Source organism: Mandrillus leucophaeus, unplaced genomic scaffold, assembly GCF_000951045.1.
Source record: "Mandrillus leucophaeus isolate KB7577 unplaced genomic scaffold, Mleu.le_1.0 Scaffold36, whole genome shotgun sequence".
Classification (NCBI taxonomy): domain Eukaryota; kingdom Metazoa; phylum Chordata; class Mammalia; order Primates; family Cercopithecidae; genus Mandrillus; species Mandrillus leucophaeus.
In genome coordinates, this window is record NW_012103809.1 from 5,307,622 (window position 1) to 5,323,787 (window position 16,166).

General features: G+C 43.6%; 1 protein-coding gene and 1 long non-coding RNA gene across 3 annotated transcripts in view; one reads left to right on the forward strand and one right to left on the reverse strand.

Moving 5' to 3' along the window:
- LOC105546462 overlaps positions 1 to 8,945 on the forward strand; it is a 19,899-nt gene extending 10,954 nt beyond the window's left edge. The window contains exon 2 of the long non-coding RNA XR_001007099.1: positions 5,783 to 8,945. This is a non-coding gene — a long non-coding RNA (uncharacterized LOC105546462). The remainder of the gene's footprint in view (positions 1 to 5,782) is intronic.
- Positions 1 to 16,166, reverse strand: part of ADTRP (androgen-dependent TFPI-regulating protein) — a 67,889-nt gene that overhangs the window by 3,371 nt on the left and 48,352 nt on the right. For both annotated transcript variants that reach the window (XM_011989661.1, XM_011989660.1), the window contains one exon: positions 6,387 to 6,538. In XM_011989661.1, the coding sequence (XP_011845051.1) occupies positions 6,387 to 6,538 (152 nt within the window). The remainder of the gene's footprint in view (positions 1 to 6,386; positions 6,539 to 16,166) is intronic.

Here is a 16,166-nt window from a genome sequence, read left to right on the forward strand (position 1 = left end):
CTCGGCTCACTGCAACCTCCACTTCCCAGATTCAAGCATTTCTGCCACCTCTTAGCCTCCCGAGTAGCCGGGACTACAGATGTGCGCCACCACACCCAGTTTTTTTTTTTTGTTTTTTTTGTTTTTTTTGTTTTTTGTATTTTTAGTAGAGACGGAGTTTCACCATGTTATCCAGGCTGCTCTTGAACTCCTGAGCTCAAGTGATCCACCCGCCTCGGCCTCCCAAAGTGCTGGGATTACAGGTGTGAGCCACTGTGCCTGGCCCTCTGACCATGCTTCTATAATACATAGCTGGAAATAAGGAAACTGTTGACTTAATAATAGATCATATATCTTACCCAAACCAAATTCGCAAAATGGATTTTAAGTTGTAATTGGAAAATTATGTTTATTATAAATATTTTCTTGATTGAGAAGCATTTTTCCCAGTCAAAAGTATCCTAGTTGGCAGACAGTAAGTTAGATTCACCCTGACTTGTTTTATTCCTTTATCCTCTATTAGATAGTACCAAGGGCTAGAAATATTTTTATAACCCTGATATTTCGCCTGATATTCTTGACCACTTGGTGCTTGGCTGGTGACTTCCAATCAGGCCACTGGAAGCAGAGATTCCAGCTGTGTCTCAGTATTTCAGAAGCAGAGATTCCAACAGATTCTAACTTCCATCTTTGCAAGATCTGAACATTTCCTGCAGGCATGGCCAAGAAACTATTGTTTCAATCAACATCACCGTTGGTACCATATATAATTATATACCTTATTATTCCAATAGTTAGAACTCAGGATAAATAAAAACATACTATTCCCAAAGATTTACACCTATGTATCTACAACCACAGAAATGAATGCCAGGAATTGAAAATTTGAAGAACATTGGCCTGGTTTTCAGTGGCCTGACTCAGAAAAGGACAAGAAGTTTGATTAGCAGGTGTTAGAGAAATGAGGTCTGAGCACTGATAATCCTACGTTCACACTGCAGAAGTCCAGGGAGGAGAGGGAGCTGAGGGCTGGCTGGAGAAACCCCTGTGGGAAACAGGCTGAGGAAGAGGGAGGAATGGTAATCCAGAGCGGGCTCCTTTTGAGTTTAGGGAAATGAAGTTAGGACAAGAAAGGCAAAAGGGAGATAACTTTCTGTCATTGTCCAAATGCTGCCCCAGCGGGACCATGCTTTAAAGTACCTGTGGAGTCATTGCATGATAAAATTCTTCTGTTGTGGAATAAGCAGAGTTAATAAGACAAACCTCATCCAATTCCTTCGTGAATAAAACAAGGAGGTGGGCTAGATGGCCTCTAGGCAGCTTTCACCAAGAAAATCTCCCTTTTAAAAAACCTGGTATATGGCAAATAATATTAAAAGCAAGCTTCAATATCATTCTGTCCAAGACACGATACCAGCGCCACTTAGCCAGGCTGGAATTTTCAGCTTACAGTCTGTCCTTAGGATGAGAAGGACCTATGGTCTTAGGGGCCCTGACAAAGGACGGCCTGACCGGTGGCATGTGTCCATCAGGGGCATAGGGAGAGGAGTCGCAGGCCCTGGGTAAGCTGACTGTCTCTCCAACCACCCCCACATAGCAGAGGCCCTGCCATTTGGGCCTAAGGTGCTTAGCCCCTTTCTGTGCCCCATATCTCTTGTGGGATGATTTTCTCTTCCCAAGGGGCTTGTGTCCTGGTGTCAGCATCCTTGAGTGCTATCAATCATCCAGGAAAAAAAAAAAAAAAAAAGAAAAAGAAAATTAAGCATGTAAGGGGCAGAGAAGGGAGCCTTTGATAGGATGTCCTGATTGCCTCTTGCCCCGAGTCAATATGGAAGAGAACCTGCCCCGGGCATGCCTGGGTGTTCAGTCATAGTCATGGTGAGCCAAGCTCACAATGTCCTGCCAGAGACAGCTTCTCCTGCCTGCCTCTATCATGGTTTGAAGTTAACATTTCATCTAACTCCTCCCAAAAAGTAGAAATTGAATCTTTCTGGGGGGATGACTGGTCCCAGTAACTGACTCTGTGCTTGCCCAACCCTCTGCCTCATGACACAGAAAGGCTAGCACAGGGCAGGGAGATGGTGACAGGTCAGGCCAGGGAGCCCTGCGGAACCTCTTGTGAGCTTTTTGACCCTCAGTGCGTTCTTGAAGGACCTTCCTGTGGGCCACAACGCCTGCCTCCCTGATGCTCAAAGCCAGTTCCCTGTAACTGCGCACCCTGGGAGGACCTCATCATACACTTTCCAAGTTAAGATGTGATTCTCAGTATTGTTTCCTATTGCTGTCCTTCTTGCTCTCCTGTCCATATTCACCCACTGATGTGGTACAGGAGGAGAGACAAAGTGAGTAGATATTCAGCTATTGTGACCATCACCACCAACACCCTTCTCAGTCCAGCAGCCCACTCAGGACAGCACCACACTGCACAAGGATGCCGTAGACAGAATTATCTGCACTGGGAGGAGACCAGGGTCCCCAGATGTAATAGAGTCTTGTCCTCACACCAGCAGCATCGGTATGTCTGGAGTATGCGTTAGAAGGGCAGAATCTCAAACTGCACCCCAGATCCACTAAACCAGAATCCACACTTTAACAAGATCTCCGGGTTCCCCAAGATCCTCATTTTGATGAGAATCAGCGGCCCAGGTTTGAGAAGCAATGCTCTGTAACAGCGGCTCTGGATCCTGATTGCAAGTTAAAATAACTGGGAAGCTTTAAAATATACCCATGTCAAGTCACCATCTCTAGAGATATGGATCTAATTGGTCTAAGGTGGGCCTGAGAATTATTATTTTTCAAACTCCCCTAGTGTTTCTGTGATGTAAAAAGCCAAGGTAGAGAACTACTGCTGGAGAGATCCTGTCACATTGAATGACTCTTGACTGATACTTCGCCTGATATTCTTGACCACGTGGTGCTTGGCTGGTGACTTTCAATTGGGCCACTGGAAGCAGAGATTCCAATTCTGTCTCAGGATTTCAGAAGCAGAGATTCCAACAGATTCTAGCCTCCAATAGCCTGACCTCCTATTCGCTGTAAGTACCTGAGGACGTGCTTCATCTCTGTCCATCTGCTGTCAGGTAGCTGTTAGCTTTATTCACTTTCAGCTGGGAAACTGGTAATTTATACATCAACTCGAAGGGGAGAATGAGGGAGAATAAGATGACCAGCAGCAGTGACTAACGCTGTATGCCAGGTCCTGCTATAGGCGCTAGATCCTCAGCAAGTCATCTGAGGTTCTCCGTGAGCCCAGGAGGAGGTCACCAGCATTATTTCCACTAGGACAAGAGAAAGCTGGGGCACAGAGACCTTTAGTGACTTACTCAGTCTCACAGGTACAAGTGGCAGGGCCAAGATAGAAACTGAGGCAGTTTGGCACCAGAACTTTTCTTCTAACCACAGCCCCCAACTGCCTCCCTGAAGCATTCATTTGAATTTCTGCTCTCACTGAAGGGGGATCAGGCTGTGGAAGGAGAGAAAACATAGCTTAGCTCTAGCTTTGGACAGAATATGTGGCTATCTGTAAGTTTCCAGAACTGAAGATCTGGAGAAAGGCTCCCAGGTAGGGGAACCAGACCGCGGAGTGCCCAAGCCAAGATGACATCAAACCTTATGAACACTGGCCCAGCAGGCACAGACAGGGACCATCTCAGGCCTCCTGGGCTTGGTGGCCACTCTACTTAGAGGCTGCCTGATCACGGAGGAATTGAAGTGCATCGCCATAGGATACATGGTTGGTTTGCGGCCAGGTGAGGGACATACCCTGGCTTTCTTGATTCCTACTCCAGTGCTCTTTCCCTTGTTTAATACTTTCTGCCCTAACATGCATGTCTTCAACAATTCTCTAACTGGTACACCTTGTCGTCACCCTCCTATACTCCTTAAACTCCCCGCCCAATACTCTACAGTCATTAGAGTCACTCCTTATCTGCCATCTCCAGAACACCTTTGCAAAAGTTCTACTTTACACCTAGGGAAAAAAGTCCTCGGATATCCTATTGTCTGCACGGACTGATGCAATGAGAAAGCTAATGGAAATGAGGAATTTTAAGATGAACAAGACGTATCCCTAATCCGTAAGACACCTGAGATCTAGTGGAAAAACAAATCCCTAAAGCAGTCATGATAAAGTGGTAAGTCTAGTGATTGGGAGATAAAGGGGGATGCACTGGGAAGGACATGAAGTCCAACCTGGGCTGACCAGGGAAGGCTTCCTGGAAGAGGTGAGTGTTGAAATGAATGACTATGAGCCAGGCAAAGACTGAAGGATAGGAGACACAGAATCCCATGGACATAAGAAACAACATCAATGTGGAGGGAAAACCAGCAGTTTGGTGCCACTGCGGCACAAATATAGAAGAGCAAAAGCCAAAGCAGGGACTGGGTCACAGAGGCCCTTGTGTGTCATTCTAAGGGTGTGGATTTTCTTCAGTAAATTGAGGAAAGCCTTAAAGTGTTTCCAGTAGAATAGGACATGGGGAAATGTGTTCACATAGGTTGTTTAGCTTTCAGCAATGTAAAAGTGTTCACTGCATTGCAACTTTAACAAATCTAATTTTTCTTTTAATTCTTATTAAATCATTCATAATTAATAAAGATCTGTTCAAGATTTAATACTTTTATGATCTTATTCTGATGTTAAATAGTACCTTTTACTCATTCTCTTCTTTAAAAAGTTAAAAATCTAGAAAGAGCTCGAGAGATGAGCACAGTCATTTACAATTGTCTCTTTCACTTACGTGAAAACTTGCATGCACAGCAGGTAATTGAGGGACTATATGTTGATGCCGGCTTATCTATTTATTGGGACTTAATTATAGTTAAAAATTGGATGCAGTCCTTAAACAATGAGGCTTGTTAAGCACTTTGTGTTGAGAATAGTAATTTCAATAATAACAAATATGATGATAATTTTGTTTTTTAGTTCAATGGATGTTTAAAATTCACCGTAGAGTAACAATTTAAAAATTAACTCAATACATTATTGAACTCAATACATTATTGAACAATTGATTTTAAAAGTTGTTGTTCTCTAAGCTCTAAGTAATCAAGTTTTTCTCTGTACTTCTAATATCTTAAAGCTTCTTTAAATATATATATATATAGAGAGAGAGAGAGATTTGGGGAAGGCATCAGAAATCTTTACCCAGAACTTCAAGGAGCCAAAACTAGTTAGAATTATATGTCAACACATCTGAAATGTCAACACATTTTTTTTTTTTTTTTGGCGATAATTTTCTGTGATTTGGAATCCTGATTGGGAAGTAATTTTTAGTATTCCATTTTTTTAAGTGTTTGCTTTCAAAGAGAATTTTGCCCTTGAGAGTTTCTTAAACTAGTCAAATTCTCCAAGAGTAGAAAACACGTGATACATCCAAGTTGCATGCTTATTTCTCCAGGGTCTCAGCTTCCTCTCAGAAACACACACTCTGGTACTGAACCTTCTGAAACTGTCAGGTTTTTTTGCATACACGGGCTTATGTTTTCACACCAGTTCATAGATTGGGCGGAAGATGGCACTTCTGCCATCTCTATTTTGATAGAACAGAATGGCATGTGGGCGAGTGATGTGGGGGATTGGGTGTGACTCTTTGCCTTCCTTATATACAGAATCAGGGTAGAGTTCCTGCGCTTCTCCTGGGGTAGGGAAATAAGTCATGGGTGTTTTGCAGCCTGACTTTCTGGTAGTTACTTTTCCAACAATAAAAAAATATTCTGGGGTGGGGTGGGGAGAGAGGAAGCAGGAAGGAGAATGAAATCTTCCATTTTAAAAGTAACTAAGATGATTTTTTTTTTCTCTTAGGAAGAAGCAACAGGATTCTACCCACCTATAATGAGAAAGTTTAACTTACTGACATATTCTCATTGCTGAAGACTGTCTGAATGAGGATTTCAGTCTCAAGTCTAGAATGTGATTTCATCTGGTAAATGTCTTATGGAAGGCTGAGGAGCAGCCTAATGAGGCACTGCTGAGGTGGGAGGAGCTGAGAGGACTATCTGGACTTACTTCCTTCAGAATGAAATCTTGATATTTTCAAAGCTTGTGTCCCTGGAACCCTCACTTGGATTAGGGGGAGACCCCTCATTTTATTTATTCATGCTAGGGATGGTAATACCTTGTGCTCTAGGTCCCGGGCTTTCTAAAGAAGATTATTTTCAGCTTTAAAGTTAAATGATGCATTGTTTGGGGGAGGAGAGGAGATCCTTTGATGAGGTCCTTTAAAAGAGTACCCCACCCCCAACGCTGTCCTCTTGCCTGCCTTGGCACAACCTGTCTGAGTCCTTTGGACAAAGATAGTAAGCATCATCGCTTCTGTTTGGGGTTAGTTTTTCTTTCTGTTTCCAGGCGAAGTGGAGATGCGGGCACGGAAGAAGCGCATCTGTAGCTAAGAAAGAAATACACTGACCCCATTTCCAGTGGTTGAGCTTCTCTCCAAGTAGGTAGATGCTGGCGATGAAGATGTGGCCGAGAGAGAAGAAAGCTGCTAGACCCACGAGGCTGAGTTTGGCAAACATAGGATACACCCAGGTACCTGTCTCAAAGTAGAGCCACAGGATCCTGCAGGAAATAAGAAATCATGGTGATTAGAGCAGGAGGAGAAAAACAAGCCATTTTCTCATCAGGATCAACGAGGTACTGGAACCTAGGCAGGGGAAAAGAATCCTTATCAGGGACATTTGTCAACAGCTGTAGTATTCCCACAAACCTAAGTAAGTGAGGCTTTTCTGGGTAAATCAACTTGATTCCATAAGACATGCTGTTTGATGGGCTGGGCTGGGTTGTTTTACCTAACCCATTAACAGTCAACATTGGTGAAAAAATAGAAGAGAACATAGGGTTGGGCACCGTGGCTCCCACCTGTAATCCGAGCACTTGGGGAGGCTGAGACAAGTGGATCACCTGAAGTCAGGAGTTCAAGACAAGCCTGGCCAACATGATGAAACCCTGTCGCTACTAAAAATATAAAAAATTAACTGGGCATGGTGGCTCGGGCCTGTAGTCCCAGCTGCTTGGGAGGCTGAGGCAGGAGAATCACTTGAACCTGGGAGGAAGAGGTTGCAGTGAGCCAAGATCATGCCACTGCACTTCAGCCTGGGGGACAAGAGTGAAACTTCGTCTCAGAAAAAAAAAAAGAAAAAAAAAGAGAGCGAGAACATAGAACACATTGTTAGCTAAAGGGAGTATGTGGGAACATGAATGATCCCTTTCCCTGAGAGGTATGGCCTTCTGAGACATCAAACCTGCTATTAAGGAATTCATTTTGCTGGCTCTGAGCCAGAGAAGTGGGGTTTGCTTTTTTGGATCTAAGAATCGGGTGCAGCTTTCCATTAGCTCTCCAAGTCTGCTGGGATGAGGGAGCAGAGATGGAGCGTGATTGCCCTAATACAACATGCCTAGGATTTAACTGTTGGCCCTGATTTTCACTCATGCATATAGTCATAAATAGAGTGTTAGGCAGGAATGCATGGATTTGCAGGGAGACTCAGATCTTGCTTATGTGAGGATAGGCTGTAAGTCATTTCTGGAAGCCAAGAGAAGAAAAAGAAATGCTAGGAGAAGAGCCATGATGTCTAAGTGAAGCCTAAAAATGCAGTTTGCTGGAAACCAACTGCACTGGAAGGTGCCAAAGTCTGAAATAACTTTTAAAAATTAAATGTGGGGAAGCTGATGCATCAGCTACAGTTCCTCATTGGTTAGGAGCACAGAATCTGGAACCGGGCTTCTGTGATTCAAATCCTAGCTCTGCCACCTAGTAGCTATGTTACCTCCAGCAATTTCGTCAACCTTTCTGTCCCCATCCCCTCAATGTGTATAGTGAAGATCCAAATAGCATACACCTTCTAAGGCTGTTGTAAGGATTGCAGGAGTTAACACATGTAAAGGATACAGAACAGTGCTTGGCATATTGTAATATTTGACAAGAGTTCAAAAGCTTCCATCTCCACTGAGGGATGGCACAATGGGAGTGCTCTCAGAAAACCTTCTTTGAAGCTGCTGATCTCTTGTAACAATTAGGATAGGCCGGGTTATGCTTCAAAAACAACTTTTAAATTTGAATCTCCCGTGTTATCAAAGGAATTCAGATGGAAGAATGAAATTCTGTGCTTAAACTTTCAGAAACCCAAGGGTAATCTCTGTCATTTCAAATACTAGAAGTTTGTGAAATGTTTTGTGGAAGAGACAAGGGCTATATTCCGGGCCAGGAGTAGGGTGAAGCAAGAGAGGCCCTAGGGTGTAAAATTTAAGGGATTATCTCTGTGCATCAAAGGACGCAATAAACAGTGTGAAAAGGCAATCCATGGAATGGGAAACAATATTTCTAATAAGGGGTTAATATCCAAAATATGTAAAATATTCCTGTAACTCAACAATAACAACAAACCCAAATAACCCAATTAAAAATGGACAAAGGACTTGAATAGACATTTTACAGAGAAGATACATGAAAGGCCAACAAATGCATGAAAGAATGTTCAACATCACTAATAACTAGAAGAAATGCAAATCAAAATGACAGTGAGATATTGTCTTACACTCATTGGGATGGATACTATATATTTTTTTTTAAAAAAGACAAGATAACAAGTGTTAGTAAGGACAGAGAGAAATTGGAACTCTTGTTCATTGTTGGTAGGAATGGAAGATGGTACATCTGCCTTGGAAAACTATATGGTGGTTCCCCCCAAAATTAAAATAGAATTACCATCTGATCCAGCAATTCCACTTCTGGGTACACACCCAAAAGAACTGAAAACATGGCTAACACGGTGAAACCCCGTCTCTACTAAATATACAAAAAATTAGCCAGGCATGGTGGTGGGCAACCTGTAGTCCCAGCTACTTGGGAGGCTGAGGCAGGAGAATGGTGTGAACCTGGAGGCAGAGCTTGCAGTGAGCGGAGATCACGCCACTGCACTCAAGCCACTCCAGCCTGGGCAACAGAGCGAGACTCTGTCTCAAAAAAGAAAAAAAAGAATTGAAAACAAGGATCTGAAGAGACATTTGTACACCCATGTTTATAGCAGCATTATTCACAATAGCCTAAAAGTGGAAGCTACCCACTGATAGATGAATGTGGATACATAAAATGTGGCCTATACATAGGCATTAAGAATGAAGAAAATTCTGATGCATTCTACCACACGGGTCAACTTTGAAGACATTTTATGCTAAGTGAAATAAACCAGTTGTAAAAAGACAAATACTGCATAATTCCATTTACATGAGAAACCTAGAAGGTCAAATTCATAGAGGGAGAAAGTAGAATGGTGCTTGTCATGTGGTTGGGGGAGGAGGCAGTGGGGAATGCAATGGTTTCAATATGGTTTGTTTGTTCCTACCGCAACTCATGTTGAAATTTGGTCCTGTGTATGTTGGTGTCGGGAGTGGGAGCCTAGTGGGAGGTGTTTGGGTCATGAGGATGGATCTCCTGAGAATGGTTTGATGCTGTTCTTGTGACAGTAAGCTCTAGAAATGGATTTTTTCCATGAGAATGGCTTGTTATAAATCTAGGATGCCCCTCGGGTTTTGCCCTTTTCACACATGTCCATTTCCCCTTTGACTGTCTCCGCCACATTGTGAGGCAGCAGTGATGCCCTTACCAGGAGCCAGAGCCATGCCCTTGAACTTCTCAGAATATGAGCTAAATAAACTTCTTTTCTTTATAAATTACCCAATATCTGAAATTCTTTTACAGGAACACAAAATGGACTAAGCCAGGGAGTTATTGTTTAACGGGTAGACTTTCAGTTTGGGAAGATGTAAAAGTTCTGGGGATGGATGGTGGTGATGGAGGCACAACAAAGTAAATGTACAACGTGCTACAGAGCTTAAAAATGATCAAAATGGTAAATCACTTAAAATGGTTAAAATTGTAAATGTTGTGTACCTTTTACCACAATTTAAATGTATCTAGGGAGGTGTCAATTTTAGGGTCATATAAATGTAGGGTTGGCATTGAGTTCCTCGCCTGGGCCCTGCTGGTATCACTCTGCTTTCCCAAACTTGTCTGGATGTTCCTCCCAGATTGAGAATGAGGTGACTAGAACAAACAATAATTATCATCATTATTACTAATATTAGAATTCTTTTTTTTTTTTAGACGGAGTCTCGCTCTGTCCCTCAGGCTGGAGTGCAGTGGTGCAATCTCGCTCACTGCAACCACCGCTTCCTGGGTTCAAGTATTCTCCTGCCTTGCCCACCACTTCCTGGGTTCAAGTGATTCTCCTGCCTTGCCCTCCTGAGTAGCTGGGATTACAGGCATGTGCCACCATGCCCAGCTAATTTTTGTATTTTTAGTAGAGACAGGCTTTCACCATGTTGGTCAGGATAGTCTCAAACTCCTGATCTTGTGATCCGCCCGCCTCAGCCTCCCAAAGTGCTGGGATTACAAGTGTGAGCCACTGCGCCTGGCCTAGAATTCTTTAAGATATGCATTCCATGGATGCATTACAGGATACCCACAGTGATTCTTACCTGCATGGCGACTTCTCATGGCAGGACAAAGAAGGTATATGGCATAGAAAATAAATAGTTTCAAGTAGATAGGGCTAGGAGTTTGGAGTCAGTGAGGAGTTCTGAATATACTCCAAACAAGTTGCATCACTTAGTTCACTTTGTTTACTTTATATACTTGAAGTTAGAGCTTCTAAATTCCCATGCACATTTATGTAAGATAGTCTATAAATAAGGACATCCCTCCAGAGGCTTGGAAAATTCCTGTTTACTTCATGTTTGTTTCCTTCAGCATAAGGTTTGTAAAGGAAAGTTCCCGACGTAAGCTAATGAATTGTGTACTTTCATAGAGAAAGTGCAAGGAAAGTTATAGGTGTGGTACCTGATAGTGGGAAAGTAACAGACATACAGAGTATGAGGCAAGATGACAGTAATTTACCAAGGGTACTCAGCAGAGAGGCATGAGTGAGGACAGAGTCACACTGTTAGTTGACATCACTTCTTTATGGCTTGCCTGAATATGAGGGGAAGGTGGGAAGAGAGAGGGGAACGAAGAAGAAAGAAAGGAAGGCAGGAAGGAAGGGAGGGAGGGAGGGAAGGAGAGAAGGAGGGAGGAGGGAGGGAGGGAGGGAGGGAGGAAACTTTGCATTCAACACGTCTTCTATTTCAGTCAATGTCAGCCCTCCCTTCAATCTTGCCCCCACATTTGAGCCCATGAAATCATATCTATACTAAACTTCCTTATAAACGTTTCCTCAGTCCCCCCATTTCACAATCTTCCTTCAGCCTCCTTCATTCCATCTGGGTTTCTGTCACTGTCTACCAACTAGGCTTTCTTGCTCCTTTCAACCCACTTCTCCTACTGCAAGCCACCAATAATCCGGTAATCTTTCTAAAAGCAGTCTCTGTCCACAGCCCTTGCCTGTCTGCAGTGAATCCCAGGATCCTAGCTGCTTACCCCAGCCGACCTGGCCTGGCCGTGCCCACCCTCCATCCGTAGATCTGCGGTCCCTCCATATTGAACCCCTTTGTTTCTTGAATGAACTGAGCTCTGCAGTTTCTTGGCTTTCACACCTGCTGTTGTCTTTGCTGACCTTTTTGTTTCCTGGAACCTGCTTCTCTTTGCCCTGTGTCTGGCTGAATCTTACTCATGCTTCAAATCTCAGCTTCAAAGTCTATTTCTCGAGAAAAGATTTCCTGAAGCTTTCTCCCCCAACCCTGATTCAGTTCAATGCTTAGGCCAGTTGCTTCCTCCACCCTGGAACTTATCTTTGTTACTCATTTGATTGTTTTTCTCACTAGCTTGAACGCTCTGCAGGGGCAGGGACTGTGTCTGTCATGCACATTTATTTGCCAAGTGCCCAAAAATGCAACAGGTTCTTTGTATTTTGAAATGAATTGCTGTGTTGGGTGGCTCTGTGGGACACTGCTATGGACAGCTCTCAGTTGCCTGACTCACCAAGACCACCACAGGCTCTGAAAATTTGGAAATATACCAGTGGCCTTTCAAGTTTTGGTTAATCTCACTTTTACTAATACTTTGAAGAGGCCAATGACATTGCCCCTCAGTTCAAAGAGCAATTTCACATCCTTCCTGAGCCATCTGCTATGTGAACCTTTGTGAGTTGGACCAGGTGGGCACCAAATGGCAACCAAAAATTAATTTTTTAGGGTCTCCTTATCCTAAATCTTAGAGGATTAAAATGGCTATCAAGAAATTCATAACTTCTGCATCTTACCAGTAGGGAAATGCAGACGTCTGAGAGTGGCAGATAAGCAGATAACAGAGTTTTGTGGGCTTTGGGCATATAATTCTTTCTTTTGGTGTTAACCCTCATGTCACATCTTTCCAGCCCAGGAAGAATAAATCAAATAGAAAGAGTCAGGAGAAACTGTAGAGCTAGAGTGTTAGTCAAATAGTTTACCTAGATGATGATATGTCGGCAGTGATGAGAGTTATTGGGGTGGCAACCTCATCGTGGCATTTAAAGCTGTGGCCTGACCCCTCCCTGAGACACCCCCTTCCAGTTTGAAGTCTCTCCACTCTCAGGGCCCATGGTTTTCTATCTTCCTGCCCTTCTACCACCTGGTCATTCCTTGCTACCTTTGCTGCTCCTTCTCCCTCCTGTCCCTGAGAGGAGGGCCTTTCCCTGGTGTTTGCCTCTTACTTATTTATCTTCCCTCTCTTCTCTCTCTTTCCAGCAACCTTGTCACTCCACGAGGGTTCAACTAGCTGCATCTCCTCAGCCCTACCTTTCTTGAGACTGCAAGGTCTGAATTTCTGAATGCAAATTCCTCCAGGCAGGTGATTCTCAATCTTGGCTGAAAATTAGAATTGACTTGGGGGCCTTAAAAGTTCCAATGCTGAGGGCACATCCAGAACCAATTAAATCAGAATATTTTTGAAATGAGACCCGCTACGGGATATTAAATTCACTGTTTTACTTATACCCAAAACTATTTCTTTCACAATTCATTTTCATCTACCAATGGAATCACCATTTTTCTAGTCTACTAACTTAAAATTTTTAGAATTATCCTAATTTTTTCCTCTTCATTTGTGTGGTACATGTCAATCAATCCATAAAACCTATTCTGTTATTTCAACAATGTGTCTCGGGCATGTCTCTCATTTCTTATTCCACAGTTTTACTCTTTTCATGCTGTCATTATTTCTGATTTCTGTTACAGGCATTTTGGTTGAACAAGAACTAAGGTTTGAACAGGAAAGATAAGAACAGGAGATGAGATACCCTTTCCTCTCCTAGCCCTCCACCTCCATCCCTCTTCAGTTTGGATCCTGGCTGGGCTGGACCCCACATGTTGACAATAAGGGTGTGTTGTGTGGCATCTTTTTTTAAAATTAATTTTCATATAATAATTTACAGGCAGGGTAAGGATTTCTTCTGTGGAAAATGGTGCTGAGATTCCAATCCCTGCTGACAGTTGAGGCTATAAAGCTATGGTTGACCTGGACGGTCCCAGTTGAAGATCATATTTTAGGAAAGGGTAACAGTGGCTCTGGGAGGGAGTTCACCCTAACATACTGGAAAGAGAAAGAGAGAACTGCTGATTCTGGAAATGGCAAGGTGGCTAGTACCGGAACTCAGCTTAGTCCACCCCTTGGCAGCTTTTAATGTATTCTCAGGGTAAGATGTGTACGTGTATTTGTAAATGAGGCATGAATTTAAAGAACTGTTACTTCTGGGAACCCAGGAAGCTTTGCTCAGGGATCTTACCCTGGTGAGCACAGTATAAAAGAAAGTAATTCTCTCTCTTGCCTCATAGGAACTACTTTGGGGAAGCGACTTTCCAAACATCTGCCCCAAGGCTGGGTGATGGCTGCATATCTGTGCAGTGCTGGTACTGGGCATGTAATACCTTATACACTAGCAGAGACACCTGCAGCATCAGTAGGTTTCTGGTCTACCAAGAGCAGTGTGATGATGCACTCCAGGCCAGCTGGGTTGGTTGCTGTGGCGAGTAACATTGTTAATTCTACCAACACAGGGGGTTGATGGGTAATGACAATGTTGGCACCTGCAGTGGGTACGGTGTGTTAACCCTTAACACTGTGCCAGGTGGGGATGTTGGGCCTGGTGGGGATTATGGTTTTGCCATCTGTGTGTAAGAACAATGCTCAGAACAGTGTACAGCATGGGTTGTGCAGTGCACAACAGGGGCATGTGTGAGCACTCAGCAGATTACTGGAACTCCTTAGGGATGGAGGTCTTGGAAAATTGGACCAAGACCTCCAAAGCAGAAGGGTGTTTGGGGGTATCACTGGAACTATGAAATAACCATTCATAAAAAATAAGACATTGTGATCAAACTACATAATATGCTGGCTAGTTTTTATTTTTATATTGGTTTATATTTTATTTTGTTTCCCATCTCTTGTCACTCCAAATTATTTGAAGCGCTATTGTCAAGAATGACATGTTAAAGCATAATTTGCTGGCCAAGTTACTAATACTGCTCACCCTTGCTTTCACTCCAAACAAACAAACAAACAACAGCAAATGCTCCCATTGTCTATACTACGTCCAACCTCCTGTAGTCTGCCATCTGCAAGCCTCCACGAGTGGATAGTTCCAGGGATATTTCTCATTAGTCTCTTTCACAAACAGGTCCAGCAAAGAGAATTACTGACCCCTGCTCTCACACTTTCTGCACTCTCCTGGCCTTGGGACTGTGCTCCTGTTGTTTACTTTCTCTCACTTTTTCTAGCTCTAATCCTGCCGGTCCTTCAGGGCTCAGATCCAATGCATGCCTTCCACAGCGCCCTTCCCACACTGCTCAGCTGGATGCAAACTCTTCCTTTTTTGTCACTCCTTGTTTTTCTTTCTTTCTTTTTTTTTTTTTAATGATGTTTTACCACTTTCCGTCTTCTGTACTTATAATTTGTATGCATGGGTTACCTCCACTTATTAAGGATAAATCCCCTGCAGGCTGAAGCTTGGCCTTATATAACATTGCTTTTCTGAGCAGGACCAACCATGTGTTAGGGAAAATATTTATTCAATAAAAGAATGATAAAAACCAGCAGAAGAAACATTTCTTTTTTTTTTGCTCCTCACCACTGCCTCAGGGAGAACTAGGTGAGGTGTTTTGGGGTAAGAGAGGAGGGAGGAATAAGCGAGCTACCATATTTAAAGGTGACTAATGCTTTCCAAAGGAAACGAAAGATTTGCAGTCATTACTATTTTGCAAAGCCTTATTTTCCCACTTAAGGGACGGCTCTTCAATTTTGCAATCTGAAAAAGAACTAAAAGCAACCACCACATGTAAGGCGGTCCCCTCGGTCTCAGGGACTATTTTTAGGTCATTGTAACATGGTTTCGGCAGTGAAATGCTTCTCCAGCTCAGCTTCAGTGCCGTTTTCCTGACTCATGTTCATTTCTCACGCTCCCTCTGGCCTGAACCCATGCTCTTTACCTCATTCGTGCTATGCCATTTCCCCATTTGACCATGTAAACTGGCACATCTGACAGCGGGCCCATAGCCACTTCCCTAAAACATCTCCATGGGTATCTGCAGTTTGTAGAACTTCATGGCCATCTGTGGCTGTGAGGAGCCAGGGGCCCTGGAACCTGCGTAAGGGTGGGGATGGCAGGCACCAAAGAGTCTGAGCTCCTCTAACCGGGGCGTGGACAGAAATAGAGATGCTTCCATCAACAGGACAACATCAAAAACCCTCCTTTAAGTGTCTATATTTGATTTGTTCTAGCAAAAATGGGGCTTAATGGACCAAACACCAACTTAGTATTTCTCATGAAGGATGAAATCCCAAACCACCTCAGCTCCCCACTGGGCACTGGAGCCTACCCAGTCACATTCCTTCTGGTGACGGGTCTCCATTCCTTCCCTCCACTCCCTTCATTACCAGTACTTTACTGTCTAATCCAAGAATAGAGCTGGGAACAACACGTGAAAGATTTCAGAGGCTGGGCGTGGTGGTTCACGCCTGTAATCCCAGCACTTTGGGAGGCTGAGGTGGGTGGATCACCTAAGGTTGGGAGTTCAAGACCAGCCTGACCAACAAGGAGAAACTCCATCTCCACTAAAAATACAAAATGAGCTGCGCGTGGTGGCGTATGCCCGTAATCCCAGCTACTCCGGAGGTCGAGACAGGAGAATTGCTTGAACCCAGGAGGCGGAGGTTGCGGTGAGCTGAGATTGTGCCATTGCACTCCAGCCTGGGCAACAAGAGCAAAACTCCATCTCAAAA